The sequence below is a fragment of the Tachysurus vachellii genome, chromosome 12 (genome assembly GCF_030014155.1).
Source record: "Tachysurus vachellii isolate PV-2020 chromosome 12, HZAU_Pvac_v1, whole genome shotgun sequence".
In the NCBI taxonomy this organism is placed as follows: Eukaryota; Metazoa; Chordata; class Actinopteri; order Siluriformes; family Bagridae; genus Tachysurus; species Tachysurus vachellii.
Window position 1 is genome coordinate 8,805,286 of NC_083471.1, and position 12,276 is coordinate 8,817,561.

Consider the following 12,276-nt stretch of genomic DNA (forward strand, 5'->3'; position numbering starts at 1 on the left):
ATCACGTTCCTGTCGTTTGTCCTTTCATGTTTAAGATGCAGACGGAGGAACGTCACGTCTTCAAGAAGAATGAAAACTATGGAGCAGAACCAGTGAGGTGGCACTAATGACCTTGGGCCTCAATTCAGAACACACACACACACACACACACACACACACACACACACACACACACTCACTCTCTCTCTCTCTCTCTCTCTCTCTCTCTCTCTCACCCACACACACTCACACAGACACATACACACATTTGAGACTGTGGTAGTTAGCAGTTAGCATGTTAAAAATCACTGAGCTCCAGTTCATTAGGTTTAAGTGCAGTGTGATGATTGTTTTATGCTCCATCAGGTACCTGTTCTTGCTTTTAGAGCCACAGCTGCTGTTCTTCTCCATGTTAATGAGAGGACTGAAGAACATAGCTCATGATAATGACCCTGAACACACACACAAACTGATGCACACACACACACACACACACACACACACACACATACACACACGCACACACACACACACCAAAAATACCCCAACATTAGCACACTAAATGAGCAGGTACCACAAACTCCACAGGAGCTAAAATGCTAAAAATCTAATAGTTGAATTCAATGTGTGTCCCAAAAGCTAGTTTTAATAGTTCTAAGAGTTTATAGGAAAAGTGATGGTCAGGGCTATACAGACAGCGAATGACCTAACACTGACAGAGATCACAGCAAGAAGAAGAGAAGAGGAACTTTTTGTATAAAAGTTTTACTTTATTATAAAATGTTAGGTGAGATACTGACTGAACATGTTTTTTGTGTGCTAGAATAAGCAGATGAATATAAACCAGTCTAAAATGAATCAACACACTGACTAATCACAATGCAGAGTTTAGCAGCATGAGTGTGTTGTGAGTTTGAACACTTCTTGGTGTAGATCATAGGTTCAAGTTTTATTTATTTATTATTTACTTATTACTTTAAGCTCTGGCCCACTCTGTCTTCATCACTGCCTCTTCCTCAGAAGTGATTCTAAACAGAACTTTCTTCCTTCTGCAGGAGCCCTTTTCTTTTATCTTGAGTATATATTTTGTTAATTAAAAAAATAAACAGAAGTATAATCATGTCAGGAATCATCATGGAACTGAAAACTCTCTGTAACTAGCAGTGCCAGCAAAATGACACAAGACACATGACGAAGTGATGACCAGAGAAGCTTCACCAATAACACCGTGAACGCGCACAGTGCAGTGATGTCGCGCATGCGCACGGAGCCACTTCCGCATTTTATTCTTCCTCATTGCTGGCTGCGCCCATTCGGTCGTTTATCACTTTATTTTGTAATAAACATTATTAAAATAACTCAGGTTTCTTACAGCAAGTCATAATGTCAAAACCTCCTCCAAAACCCGCTAAACCAGGTGAGTTTGACAGCTTTTAATTGTAAACAAAGTTTGGTAAAGTTTTGTGAATGTTTATTTAGGGGTTCTGTGTCATTAGAATATTATTATATAACATAAAGAAGTGGAAATACTCTATAAATACTCTTATAGCTGTAAATAATAAACATCAGTTTAATCATTATTATATTTACTGCACAAGTGCACATTTTCAGTCTAATTTTACTTAGTTCATTTCCGGGATCTGGACAAATGACTTTAACTCCAGTTTAGAAAGTAACATAGAATGAATTCCGTCTGCTAAATGTAATAAACTATAACATATGTGTGTGTGCTTCAGGGATGAATAGGAATATGGAGAATTATGTTTCACTGTGTGCATGGTGTCGATAACGTGTGTATGTGCATGTGTTAGCCACTAGATGGCAGTGTGTGGGTGTGTGAACTGTTTTTGTCTCAACTAGATGGTGAAGAATAACCTAGTTAAATACACTGAATAAGTGTAATGTATACTGAGTACTCAGGGTGAGCAGAGAGAGAGAGATTGTGTGTGTGTGTGTGTGTGTGTGTGTGTGTGTGTGTGTGTGTGTGTGTGTGTGTGTGTGTGTGTAAAAGAGTGAGAGAGAGAGAGAGAGAGATAACAGGTTTGGACATGCTCACACTGAGGTTTTATGCAAAGGTGTCAAAGAAAGCAGCTGTTAACCAATGTGTTTTGTGTGTGTGTTTGCAGGTCAAGTGAAAGTGTTCAGAGCATTGTTTACCTTTGACCCTAGGACGGTGAGTTGAATGAAAAAATCTCATGAAACTTTTAACCTGTCAGTTTGTGACCTTTGACCTCTGCGTGTTTGTGTGTTGCAGCCGGATGAGCTTTACTTTGAGGAGGGAGACATCTTATACATCTCAGACACAGTGAGACACACACACACAGACACACCAGATTGTAAGCACCATATAGTGTGTAATTTGTGTTTCTCTGGTGTGTTTAGAGTGACAGTAACTGGTGGAAGGGAACATGCAGAGGAAGAACCGGGCTCATTCCCAGTAATTACGGTAAGAAACACACAGACACGCACACAGAGCTCCAACATGTCAAAGTTTAAGAGAATTGAGACACAGATAGAGAGAGAGGTTTACATTAACAATTTAGTACATTACATTGCACACAAAGACTCTGTGTTTAACTGTGTGTGTTTGTGTGTGTGTTTTTATTCTGCAGTGGCTGAACAGGCAGAGTCCATCGACAACCCAATGCACGAGGCAGCCAAAAGAGGTGTAACATCATTACAATGCAACACACAACCTCACACATTTGCACCAAACCCCTTTTGACCCGTATGTGCGTGTTTTCATGTGTGCGTGTGTGTCTAGGGAATTTGAGCTGGCTCAGGGAGTGTTTGGACAATAAGGTTGGCATTAATGGACTGGATAAAGCAGGGAACACAGCGCTGTACTGGGGTTGTCACGGAGGACACAGAGGTACACACACACAAAGGGGTCTGAGACATTATTGAAAATTATTCTATTTTGCATTCTTTTTTTTTTCTTTTCTTTTTTTTTTCCAATTTAACATTACATTACAAATGACAAACAATTAAATGGTTCCTATGAATAAATTTCTGAATTTCAGAGTTCTCTATGTTTCTTTTTGCTTTAATGTCCGTGTGCATCACACTTCAGTGGAACAGAGAACTTTCACAGAAATGCTTACATTTTGTTGATGGAGGTAAAAAGGTTAATATCACACATTTTCTAATGCAACATCTTGAATATTGGCAGCAAAATTAAATAGCAGATTAAATTCTAAACTTTATTTGCTTCCAGATTCAGTTTTTATGGAAGACACTGGAAACACAGTAAATGTGTCTTTAACTGAACAGGTGTGAAGAAAACATTTCAGTGGATGTTCTATTTAAAGTAGGACAATAACTTTTTACAAAATTCAAATAAATTCAATTCAATATTTAAACAGTTAAGATCTCTGAACATCTCTTGGTTTGTTATTAAAAAGAATAAACCAACACAAAGACATGAGAGCTGTCTGTGGGAGAAAAGAGAAAATCCATCAGTCACTTTACTGGGAAAAATAAAGTGCCACCGCCTCGGATGGGACCAGGAGCAGCAATAAACCCTTAACCATAAGAAATCGTCATCTGTTGAGGTAGATTACATTAGATCCATCTGACAATAGGCTGAGTTATTAAAAAGATGAAAGCTGTTTGTAACAACAGCTGAATTATAAGAATTACAGGGCAGGGTGAAGGTCTCACATGATGGAGCTCATGATGGTAGCAGCAGAATGAAGTCAGACATCTACAGAAACAATCTGATCATTTACAAATGATCAGAAAAATGAGTCAAATCTAATCAGGAGGAACTTCATCCTGCAGCAAGACAATGATCCAAAACACAGTGACACTAAACACAGGACTTTGTGAGGTAGAATGTGGAAGTTTTTAGATTGAACAATTCAATCAGCAGAACTGAACCTTAAACTGAGGATCATTTCACCTCTTAAAGAGGAGACTGAAGGGAGAAACCTCCTGAAACACAACTACTGCAAGAAGCGGAGCTACAAACCTACAAAAGCAGAACAGAAGAAGAAAGCAGCAGTTTGGTGTCACTAAGTCTCAGGATTGATTAAGTTACAAGAAAGAAAGAAAAACAAGGGATATGACATGTTACTGTATTTACTTTAAAACCGTCTTTTCCAATACATTTCTTATTGCGTTCACTCCTTCATCTAAAATTGGATGGTCTGATACAAAAGGTGTCATTTGTTCTGATCTATAAATATCAGGAAATAAAAAAATTCTGATCCATCATCTATTTTTTTTTTTAAATCTGTCTTAAAACGTCTACAGTGTCTAGAACAAACAGATAAACTGACCTCACGGACTGGATACACAATCACATTCATTAATTCAAAAGCTCTGTAACTTACATAATTTGAGTATCTGTGTTTTATGCATGTGTAGATGTGGTGGAGCTGCTACTTTCCCAGGCGAACTGTGAGATTAATCAGCAGGTGAAATAATAATAAAATCTTAGTTATATGTGTAACATTATTTTCTCATTAAATTGAAAGATGGTTGTCTAATTGTTTTGTGACTCTTTCATTGTGTGTGTGTGTGCATGTATGTGTGTGCAGAATAAACTGGGTGACACCGCGCTGCATGCTGCCGCCTGGAAAGGATATTCAGACATTGTGGAGATGCTTTTAAACAGGAGTATGCCTACACACACACACACCATTTTGTTGCCTTTGTCTGTAGTGCAATTAGTTTTATTCTATCTGAACAATCTTAATGGATCCTCCATGAGAATTTTGTTGAATACACATAAACATTAGAACTATATTTATCTCTATGTGTGCGTGTGTGTAGATGCCAGGACAGATGTGTTGAATAATGAGAAGAAGACGGCTTTGCAGATGGCTACTAACGCTCAGTGTGCATCTCTGTTGAAGAGGAAGCAGGGCAGCGGTGAGCCTCTAATGTGCACAAACACTATTAAAATTTAAGTACTTATATTGTCACATTGTACATAATTGTGTGTGTTTGTTGCAGTGATTACACGCACACACAGCAATGCTGAGGAGTACCTGGATGATGAAGACTCTGACTGAGAGGAGAAAAGGAGGATTAATAACATTCCATTACCAAATATTGTGTGTGTGTGCGTGTGTGTGTGTGTGTGCGTGTGTGTGTGTGCAGGAGAGGGCGAGAGAATGATCTTTTGCAGCATCTTAATTAAACATAAATTTGTTTCTGTACCAGTTTGTTGAACATTTGCTGCTTATGATGGATGTGTGTGTGAGGGAGAGATTCTTTTGTACTAAATGAAAAGTTTATGTATGTTATATGAATTTCAAAGCTTTAATACCCTGCTAATAAAAACACTTTACACTTGTTTGTGTGTATACATAGCTTCAGGTTGTTTGTTACTTTGTAGTGAAAAGTGTTACATGCCTTTCTGATGGATTACTAATTTAATTACTAATTAAACCCATATTCAGACAGGATTAGTTTCCATGTAAATCCACCATGTCAGTCATTTTAACAGACTAAGTTGCATGTGTCTAAAAAAAAAATTACGTCATACTTTACATCCTATAAAAATGTTTTGAGGGTTATACTGCTCCAGAGAATCAGCAGTTGCAGGAGGTTTTGATAAGTGTAGTCCAGTTTGTTTTATTTGGCTGTCACAGCAGTGGACATTGTCAAAAAGCAGTGTTACACAAATAAAAATATTGATTTAGACTTGGATCCCTGATGAGCGAATCTGAGACATGAGGAAGAAACTGAGAGAGGAACCAGACAGAAAAGGGAACCCTTCGTCTTCTAGTCAACAGTTTATGTGATTGAGTCATCACTCTTTCACAGCATATACTACAGTCACACAGTAATGTTCAGGAAACTCAGTAACTAAGGAGTATGGTCAGGGTGTGCTATCAAACCCGTTTGTGTGATGTTATTTATCACAATTATCCACATTTGTACACAGGCTGCTCACTGTGGCTAATCCACTAATCTCCTGTGTTTATTCCTCATTCATTACCGACTTTAGCCAAAAGTAAATATCTATGAGTGGAAAAAACTCAGCCACTGGGACATGAACTGAAATAAAATAAAATAAAGTCGATTAGAATGGATCACTTCGTGTGTGTGTGTGTGTGTGTGTGTGTGTGTGTGTGTGTTTGCTCACCAGTCAGAAGAATCAACTTCCTTTTATAAATCCTCCAGTAGTTGTCAAGTCAAGTCAAGTCAAATCAAGATGATTTTACTGTCATTTCAACCATATATAGTTGTTGCAGTACATAGTGAAATGACACAACGTTTCTTCAGGACCATGGTGCTACGCAAAACAACACAGAGCTAAGGACTTAAGTAAGTTAGTCCTAGCCACATAAAGTGCACTTGTGCAACCTGGTACAAACAGTGCAAGATACTTTAAAAAAGACACTACAAGACAATACACAGAAGAGGCTCTGTCCAGAGTACATACTGTATATTCTACAGTACATGTGGAAAAAAAACTGGAATGAGCACTTAATATACAGTAATAGCAGCAGTCACATATATCAGGTATTGTAATGAATTGTGCAACACAGCAATTGACTGAATTGTGACAGCATGTGAAAAGAGCAAAATCAGTGTGCAAAGCAGCATGTAAACAGTTTGATATGGGTGGTGCTGTAGACATGGATGTATATTGGAAGAGTGTGTATTTGGTGCAGATCAGTGCAGTCCACACAGTGGAGTGTGTGTGTTGTGCTCGGTACAGTTCAGTTCAGTTGTTGAAGAATCTTATGGCTTGTGGAAAGAAACTGTTACACAGTCTGGTCGTGAGGGCCCGAATGCTTCGGTACCTTTTTCCAGATGGCAGAAGAGAAAAGAGTGTAATTAGCATGGTAGCAGTTTCTTCTGGAAAGTGACGCAGCTGTTACACACTTCAGATTTGTCAGCAGGGAAAAGTTAGAGAACAGAATCAGAGTTTTTTGCATGGCCTTTATATCTGTGATTTGATCACTAGCCTTGAATTCTGATTATCAGGTGGCCATGATGATGGACTGGTCCAAAAGAACAGAGAGAGAGACACATACAGCTGTCACAAGTTTCACAAGCTCAAAGAAGTTTATTGTATCATCACAAAAAAAGATAAAAACATTTTTTAAATATGTGGTTTATCAAACAAACAAACAAATAAACAAACCCAAATCTAAAACTTTAGTGTGTACAGTGTGGCTACTTATGCTAGCATGATGAGAAACTGCTGCTATGCTAATCTCACTTTTGTATGTATTGTTTTAACACCTACAGCAACACAATTATTTAAGATATTGTTTCATTCATTGCATTTTGAAGATTGATAGCAGCTAAACACCATGTTAACTAGCTATTTAGCTATTTTTCTGTTGTTCTCATGTGAGTAATGCTGCATTTGACTAAAGCTCTACCTAAGTCCAAAAAGCAAGAAAAAAATCATCAACTTGAGGTTCCAAGTGTGAATATACTCCGGCTCACAGCATCAGTAGTAAATAAATATCATCCCACAATAGTTTACTTTAGATCAGTCACACTTTATTTGGCTAAATTTCTAACACTGAGCGTAAGCATAAACTTCTATGTTTAATGAGAACAAATAGTGCATTAAATCATGACCACTAAAGCTGGCTAGTTTACTGCTAACAAAACACATGCTGAGATCGAAAAGAACAATTTATAATTTAGTGTTAAATGCAGCAAAATCACACACATATGGTTACACACACGCAACACAATTCAACATACACACATTTGCACATGCACAAATACACACTAGACTAGACTGAGTACATTGAGGGTTTGAGCAGAAACTCCATGGTGCCAGTCTCTCAGTTTATGATACTGAGGCCCAACTTTAATCTTCATCTCTCTGTTCACCACAGAAAGATAAAGAGATAGAGAAAGAGAAAGAGAGAGAGGGTGTGAATAGCGAATAGCGAAATACGAGAATAGAGAAGCGAGAAATAAGAAAGGACATACAACCAAACAAGAAATAACAAAAAAGCATGTAGGAATGAGGCTCTTAACACTTACTTTACTGTATTCTTTTTGAAGTCCATGTCCTCTGGCAGGGCTGCAGAGAAACACACCCAATTTAGAAACACTCACATTTAAACCCATCTCCTTCCAAAAACACATCTACAACAACCTCATTTCTTCACAAGGAAATCCTCCCAACACACACACACTCACACACATACACACATACGCACTCACCCTCAGTGCCAGTGATCTGTGCGAGGATGTGGAATGAGCGTGACTGGGACGTCCCTGTTCTGGGTCTCCAGTCCTCTGTGTCCTCCATGATGCGTTTCCTGCTTGCATCAGCGTGAGATGCCTCATGATAGAACCCGATATCTGTCTGAATTATTGGCTTACGGATCACCCTATCCACACAAACATACAAGTAAGTCTCTCTCTCTTGATCTCTTTCTCTTACACACACAAACACACACAAACACACAGAATGTGCTGAAATACAGGTGACACTGTGATTGAAACATTCTTGAACATCAAAGAATCATCACTGTTTCCCTACACATGACTTATGAGCACTGATCTAGTGCAAAAATCTTGTGAACACTGAAAGCAGTATTACTAACATATACTAACACAAACACACACATCATACTAACTTTGATGTTACTGTAGTTGTCTGTGGAGAAGAAAGAAGATAAACAAACAATAAAGATCATCATTATCATTATCATATGCTACTTTATGTAAGTCTTTATGTATGTAAATCAATAAAAGGTCACCAGTAAGATAGTAAAACCAATGTGTGTACTTATGTGTGTAATCAGAGACCTGCTTTCCTTGACCAGTAATGTGCCTCTGAAGAACTACTGCTTAATCTCTCTCTCTCTCTCTCTCTCTCTCTCTCTCTCTCTCTCTCACACACACACACACACACAAAACACCACACAGATAGATTTACCCTGTTCTAAATATAACTTACATCACACAAACTCTGTTCTACTATTCTTGTGAGGACCTTCTTTTCACAAAATTATTAATGCAGCTAATTTATGTTACAGTAAGTGAAACCTGACTTTAACTAGTGTAACCAAAAGGAACATTTTTAGAATGTAAACATTTTTAAATAAAAGTTAAGGTTTTCTTGTGATGACCAGCCAAATGTCCCCAAAAGGTCTAAACTGTCAAATATTGCACTTTATAGGAACATTTGGTCTCCAAATATCCAAGATATAAATACATGTACTGTACACATTAATCTGTTATCATACCTTCTGTACTGAAGCAGGTTTGGGAACACTGGCTGCTCTGAAAACACACAAAACATCATGAACACAGTCAGAACTCAGAACCATCAGTACTGAGACTAATGAGGACCTGAGTAGTGATACAGAGGGGTCTTCATTTCATACATCACATGTCAGAGACTCAGTAACAGATACTGCAACACACACACACACACACACACACACACACACACACACACACACACACACACACACACACACAAACACACACACACAGTTCAAATGCTGCTGAGAGTGAGAAATTTGTTCTAATAATAAAAGATTGCAATTAATCTGTCAGGTTTATTTACTTATCATTATTAAATATCAAATCAACAGAATCCAGGGAGGAGCTTCATCTCCACCACACTGGATCTTCCACCTGATCACACCTGCATTTAACCACACGTTCCCTTAAGCACTCCTTCATCTGATCACACCTACAAAATATTTCCAATATAGTTGGTTTTTATGGTGTTGCTAGGTGATTATAATTTAAATATTCAACATAAAAAACATGAGTGTAGACATTTTGGGAGAGATGAAGGAGAAGAAAGAAGAAGAACACATCTTACCAATCCTTATCACAGCTTCCCAAGGCTTAGTATGTTTTGTATATTAATTAACGTAATGCTGCTGAGTTCTGGATTGTGATTGGTTAAAATATGTTGATTAATTTTCTCTGACCGTAAAGCAGCTCACAAGTCATTTGTAATGCTCTCATTCGAACAGGTTATAATTTCTATAGTAGCAGCTTATTCACAGAAACATGTCCAGCACACAGTCCACATAAATTAATTAAAATCTGTCTATAAATATTGACATAGTAAAGTTTTCTGTGAGGAGAAATGTGTGTGTGTCTATGATGTGGTGAAGGAGTCTTCAGTGTCAGCGCTCATTGTTGATCAACCTCATTATTGATTAATAACCACAAACCCTGAAGTGTTGGGTGGGGAATAATGTACAGCAAATTGTTTCTAGGATGTGTGTGTATGTGAGTGTATGTGTGTGTACCTCTGTAATGTGAGTTTCAGGTTGCCTTTACATTCTTTGATCTTGCTTTGAGCCTCCAGATGATTCAGTTCCTCTGTTTTCAGGTCCCCTATGGAGATGACAGCATCACCAATAGCAACACCTGCTTTACTTGCCTTACCATTGTCTGTCAGCTATACACACACACACAAACACACACACAGCAGGAAAATCAATCAGGGAGCTCTTTTCATCGGCCCTTGGCAAAATGGCATCATGAGAATTACAATCATACCAGAGGGGACCAGAAGAGTGTGTTATGTCAGAGTGTGTGTATAATCCTGTAACTGATACATTTACAGAGAGCAGAGAGTAAGAGAGAGAGAGAGAGAGAGAGAGAGAGAGAGAGAGAGAGAGAGAGAGATAGAGAGAGAAAGAGAGGGACAAACAGAGAGACAGAGACAGTAAGAGGAAGAAAAATGAGGACAACCAAAAAATTGTGTGTCTCACTCGTGAGATGGTGAGTGGCATACTGAAGTCTTTTCCACCCTGTAGTCTGAAACCCCATGGACCAGGAGCGATTAACTCCACTGTGTAGAGATCAGACATACTGCTGCTGAAAACACACAAACAAACATAAAGACAAATACACACATGCAAAGTGACAAAACTGCAGCAGTGTAAAGGACAGAATACAGCAGTAAAGCACTGAAGGGTGTTTTACCTGAAGAAAGTGTGTGTGTGTATGTGTGTGTTTCTGTGAGCTGATCCTCCACAAGACAGCTGAGGAACACAGAGGGGCTTTAATATACTTACATCACACAGCAAGATGGGAGGGGTGTGTGAGTGTGTGTGTGTGTATGTTAGGGTTAGGCTTACACACTGATATTTAAGGAAGCGGAATGTGGTAAAACAGGATGCAAAACAGAGTTGACACAATTGTGTGTGTGTGTGTGTGTGTGTGTGTGTGTGTGTGTGTGTGTGTGTGTGTGTGATGTGGTGAAGGAGTTTCCAGTGTGAGCTCTGTGTACTGGTCAGAGGTAATGCTGGAGTTCTCCACATCTTCCGGACAGAGAAGCTTACACTTCTATGTGGGTTCTCATTGACATGACAAGTTGAGATTTTTCTCTTATTTCTCTTTTCTCTTGGAGAGAGAGAATAATTTTTTTCATGAACAACTATTTACCTTACTATCATTCTTACATATGTTGTACACATTTAACATCTGCAGTCACCTAAGATGAATAAAATGCTTGGAGATGCTGTTATAGGAGGATACTGAACTCTGTGGTGTGTCAGTCACTCTGTATCACCACAGGATGCAGCACATAACCCTGTGTAGATTAATTTCCTAGAAAAACACACCCCATGAGTTTTTAGAGTGCAGAATGTACAACCTGCATGGGATGTCAGTCTGTCACATGAACACACTAACTAGTGTTTATAGGCAGGGGGAGTTTTCAGACCATAACCAGAGAAAGCAGGATGACACCCACACGATAACAAGAAGAACATGTGAAACTCCATACAGACAGTAACATAAGCTCAAATCCAAATCCTAAACCCTGGAACAGTGAGGCAGGAGCATTACGCTCTGTATCACTGTGCTGTCTTTCAGCAGGAGTCATGAATTAATGTGCCTGAGAGCCTTCCTTTGTTGTGAAGTTCACAATCTGTCCTTGTCCCTGAGTCAACATTCACAAGCAGTACATTAACTGCTACCTACTCGCTTGTTTCCTGTCTCCTGTTGCTTTGTAGAAAAGCGATGAAAAAGTGGACATTTTTCAAAACTTAACCTGGGCCACAAGTGCTCTCACTGGCATCTCTCCCTGCGGTCCTCAGTAGAATGTCTCTCTATCCACAGTGGGTTTAGTTCATTCTCTCACAAGCCACTGAGAGGATATTGAGGAATGCAGAATTTCCTCTGCTTAACCCTAAGCTTCATTGTGATTCTCAGCCATCAATCCCAGCAGGGGTTAAAAATCTGATTAGAACACCACAACTGTTAGTTTGTGTAGAGTTGTTTCAGTTAGAGAAGTCCACACAGGTCTCTTCAGCCAGGACATGAAGCAGGAATTAAGCAGGAGAAGAAATGAATCACAGAATATTTGTGACTTTCTTC

At 38.7% G+C, this 12,276-nt stretch overlaps 2 protein-coding genes across 3 annotated transcripts; one reads left to right on the forward strand and one right to left on the reverse strand.

Annotated features, from left to right (window-relative positions):
* The first annotated feature begins 1,239 nt into the window (after positions 1-1,239).
* ostf1 (osteoclast stimulating factor 1) lies at positions 1,240-5,294 on the forward strand. The gene is made up of 10 exons (XM_060883886.1): positions 1,240-1,396; positions 2,106-2,152; positions 2,234-2,284; positions 2,362-2,425; positions 2,592-2,645; positions 2,744-2,851; positions 4,351-4,400; positions 4,524-4,602; positions 4,759-4,857; positions 4,942-5,294. Exons 1-10 carry the CDS (start codon positions 1,363-1,365, stop codon positions 4,998-5,000), a joined length of 645 nt encoding a protein of 214 aa, XP_060739869.1. The 5' UTR covers positions 1,240-1,362; the 3' UTR covers positions 5,001-5,294.
* A 1,691-nt stretch (positions 5,295-6,985) lies between these two features.
* On the reverse strand, positions 6,986-10,952 carry pdlim5a (PDZ and LIM domain 5a). Of its 2 annotated transcripts, none has more exons than XM_060883479.1 (8): positions 10,879-10,952; positions 10,665-10,770; positions 10,197-10,348; positions 9,168-9,204; positions 8,556-8,575; positions 8,137-8,306; positions 7,954-7,993; positions 6,986-7,789 (listed from the first exon to the last, which is right to left on the reverse strand). In XM_060883479.1, exons 2-8 carry the CDS (start codon positions 10,761-10,763, stop codon positions 7,693-7,695), a joined length of 615 nt encoding a protein of 204 aa, XP_060739462.1. In that variant the 5' UTR covers positions 10,764-10,770; positions 10,879-10,952; the 3' UTR covers positions 6,986-7,692. The 2 variants fall into 2 exon arrangements, with proteins under 2 accessions (XP_060739462.1, XP_060739461.1); XM_060883478.1 differs by having other exon boundaries at positions 10,665-10,767; positions 10,879-10,919.
* Between the last annotated feature and the right edge of the window lie 1,324 nt (positions 10,953-12,276).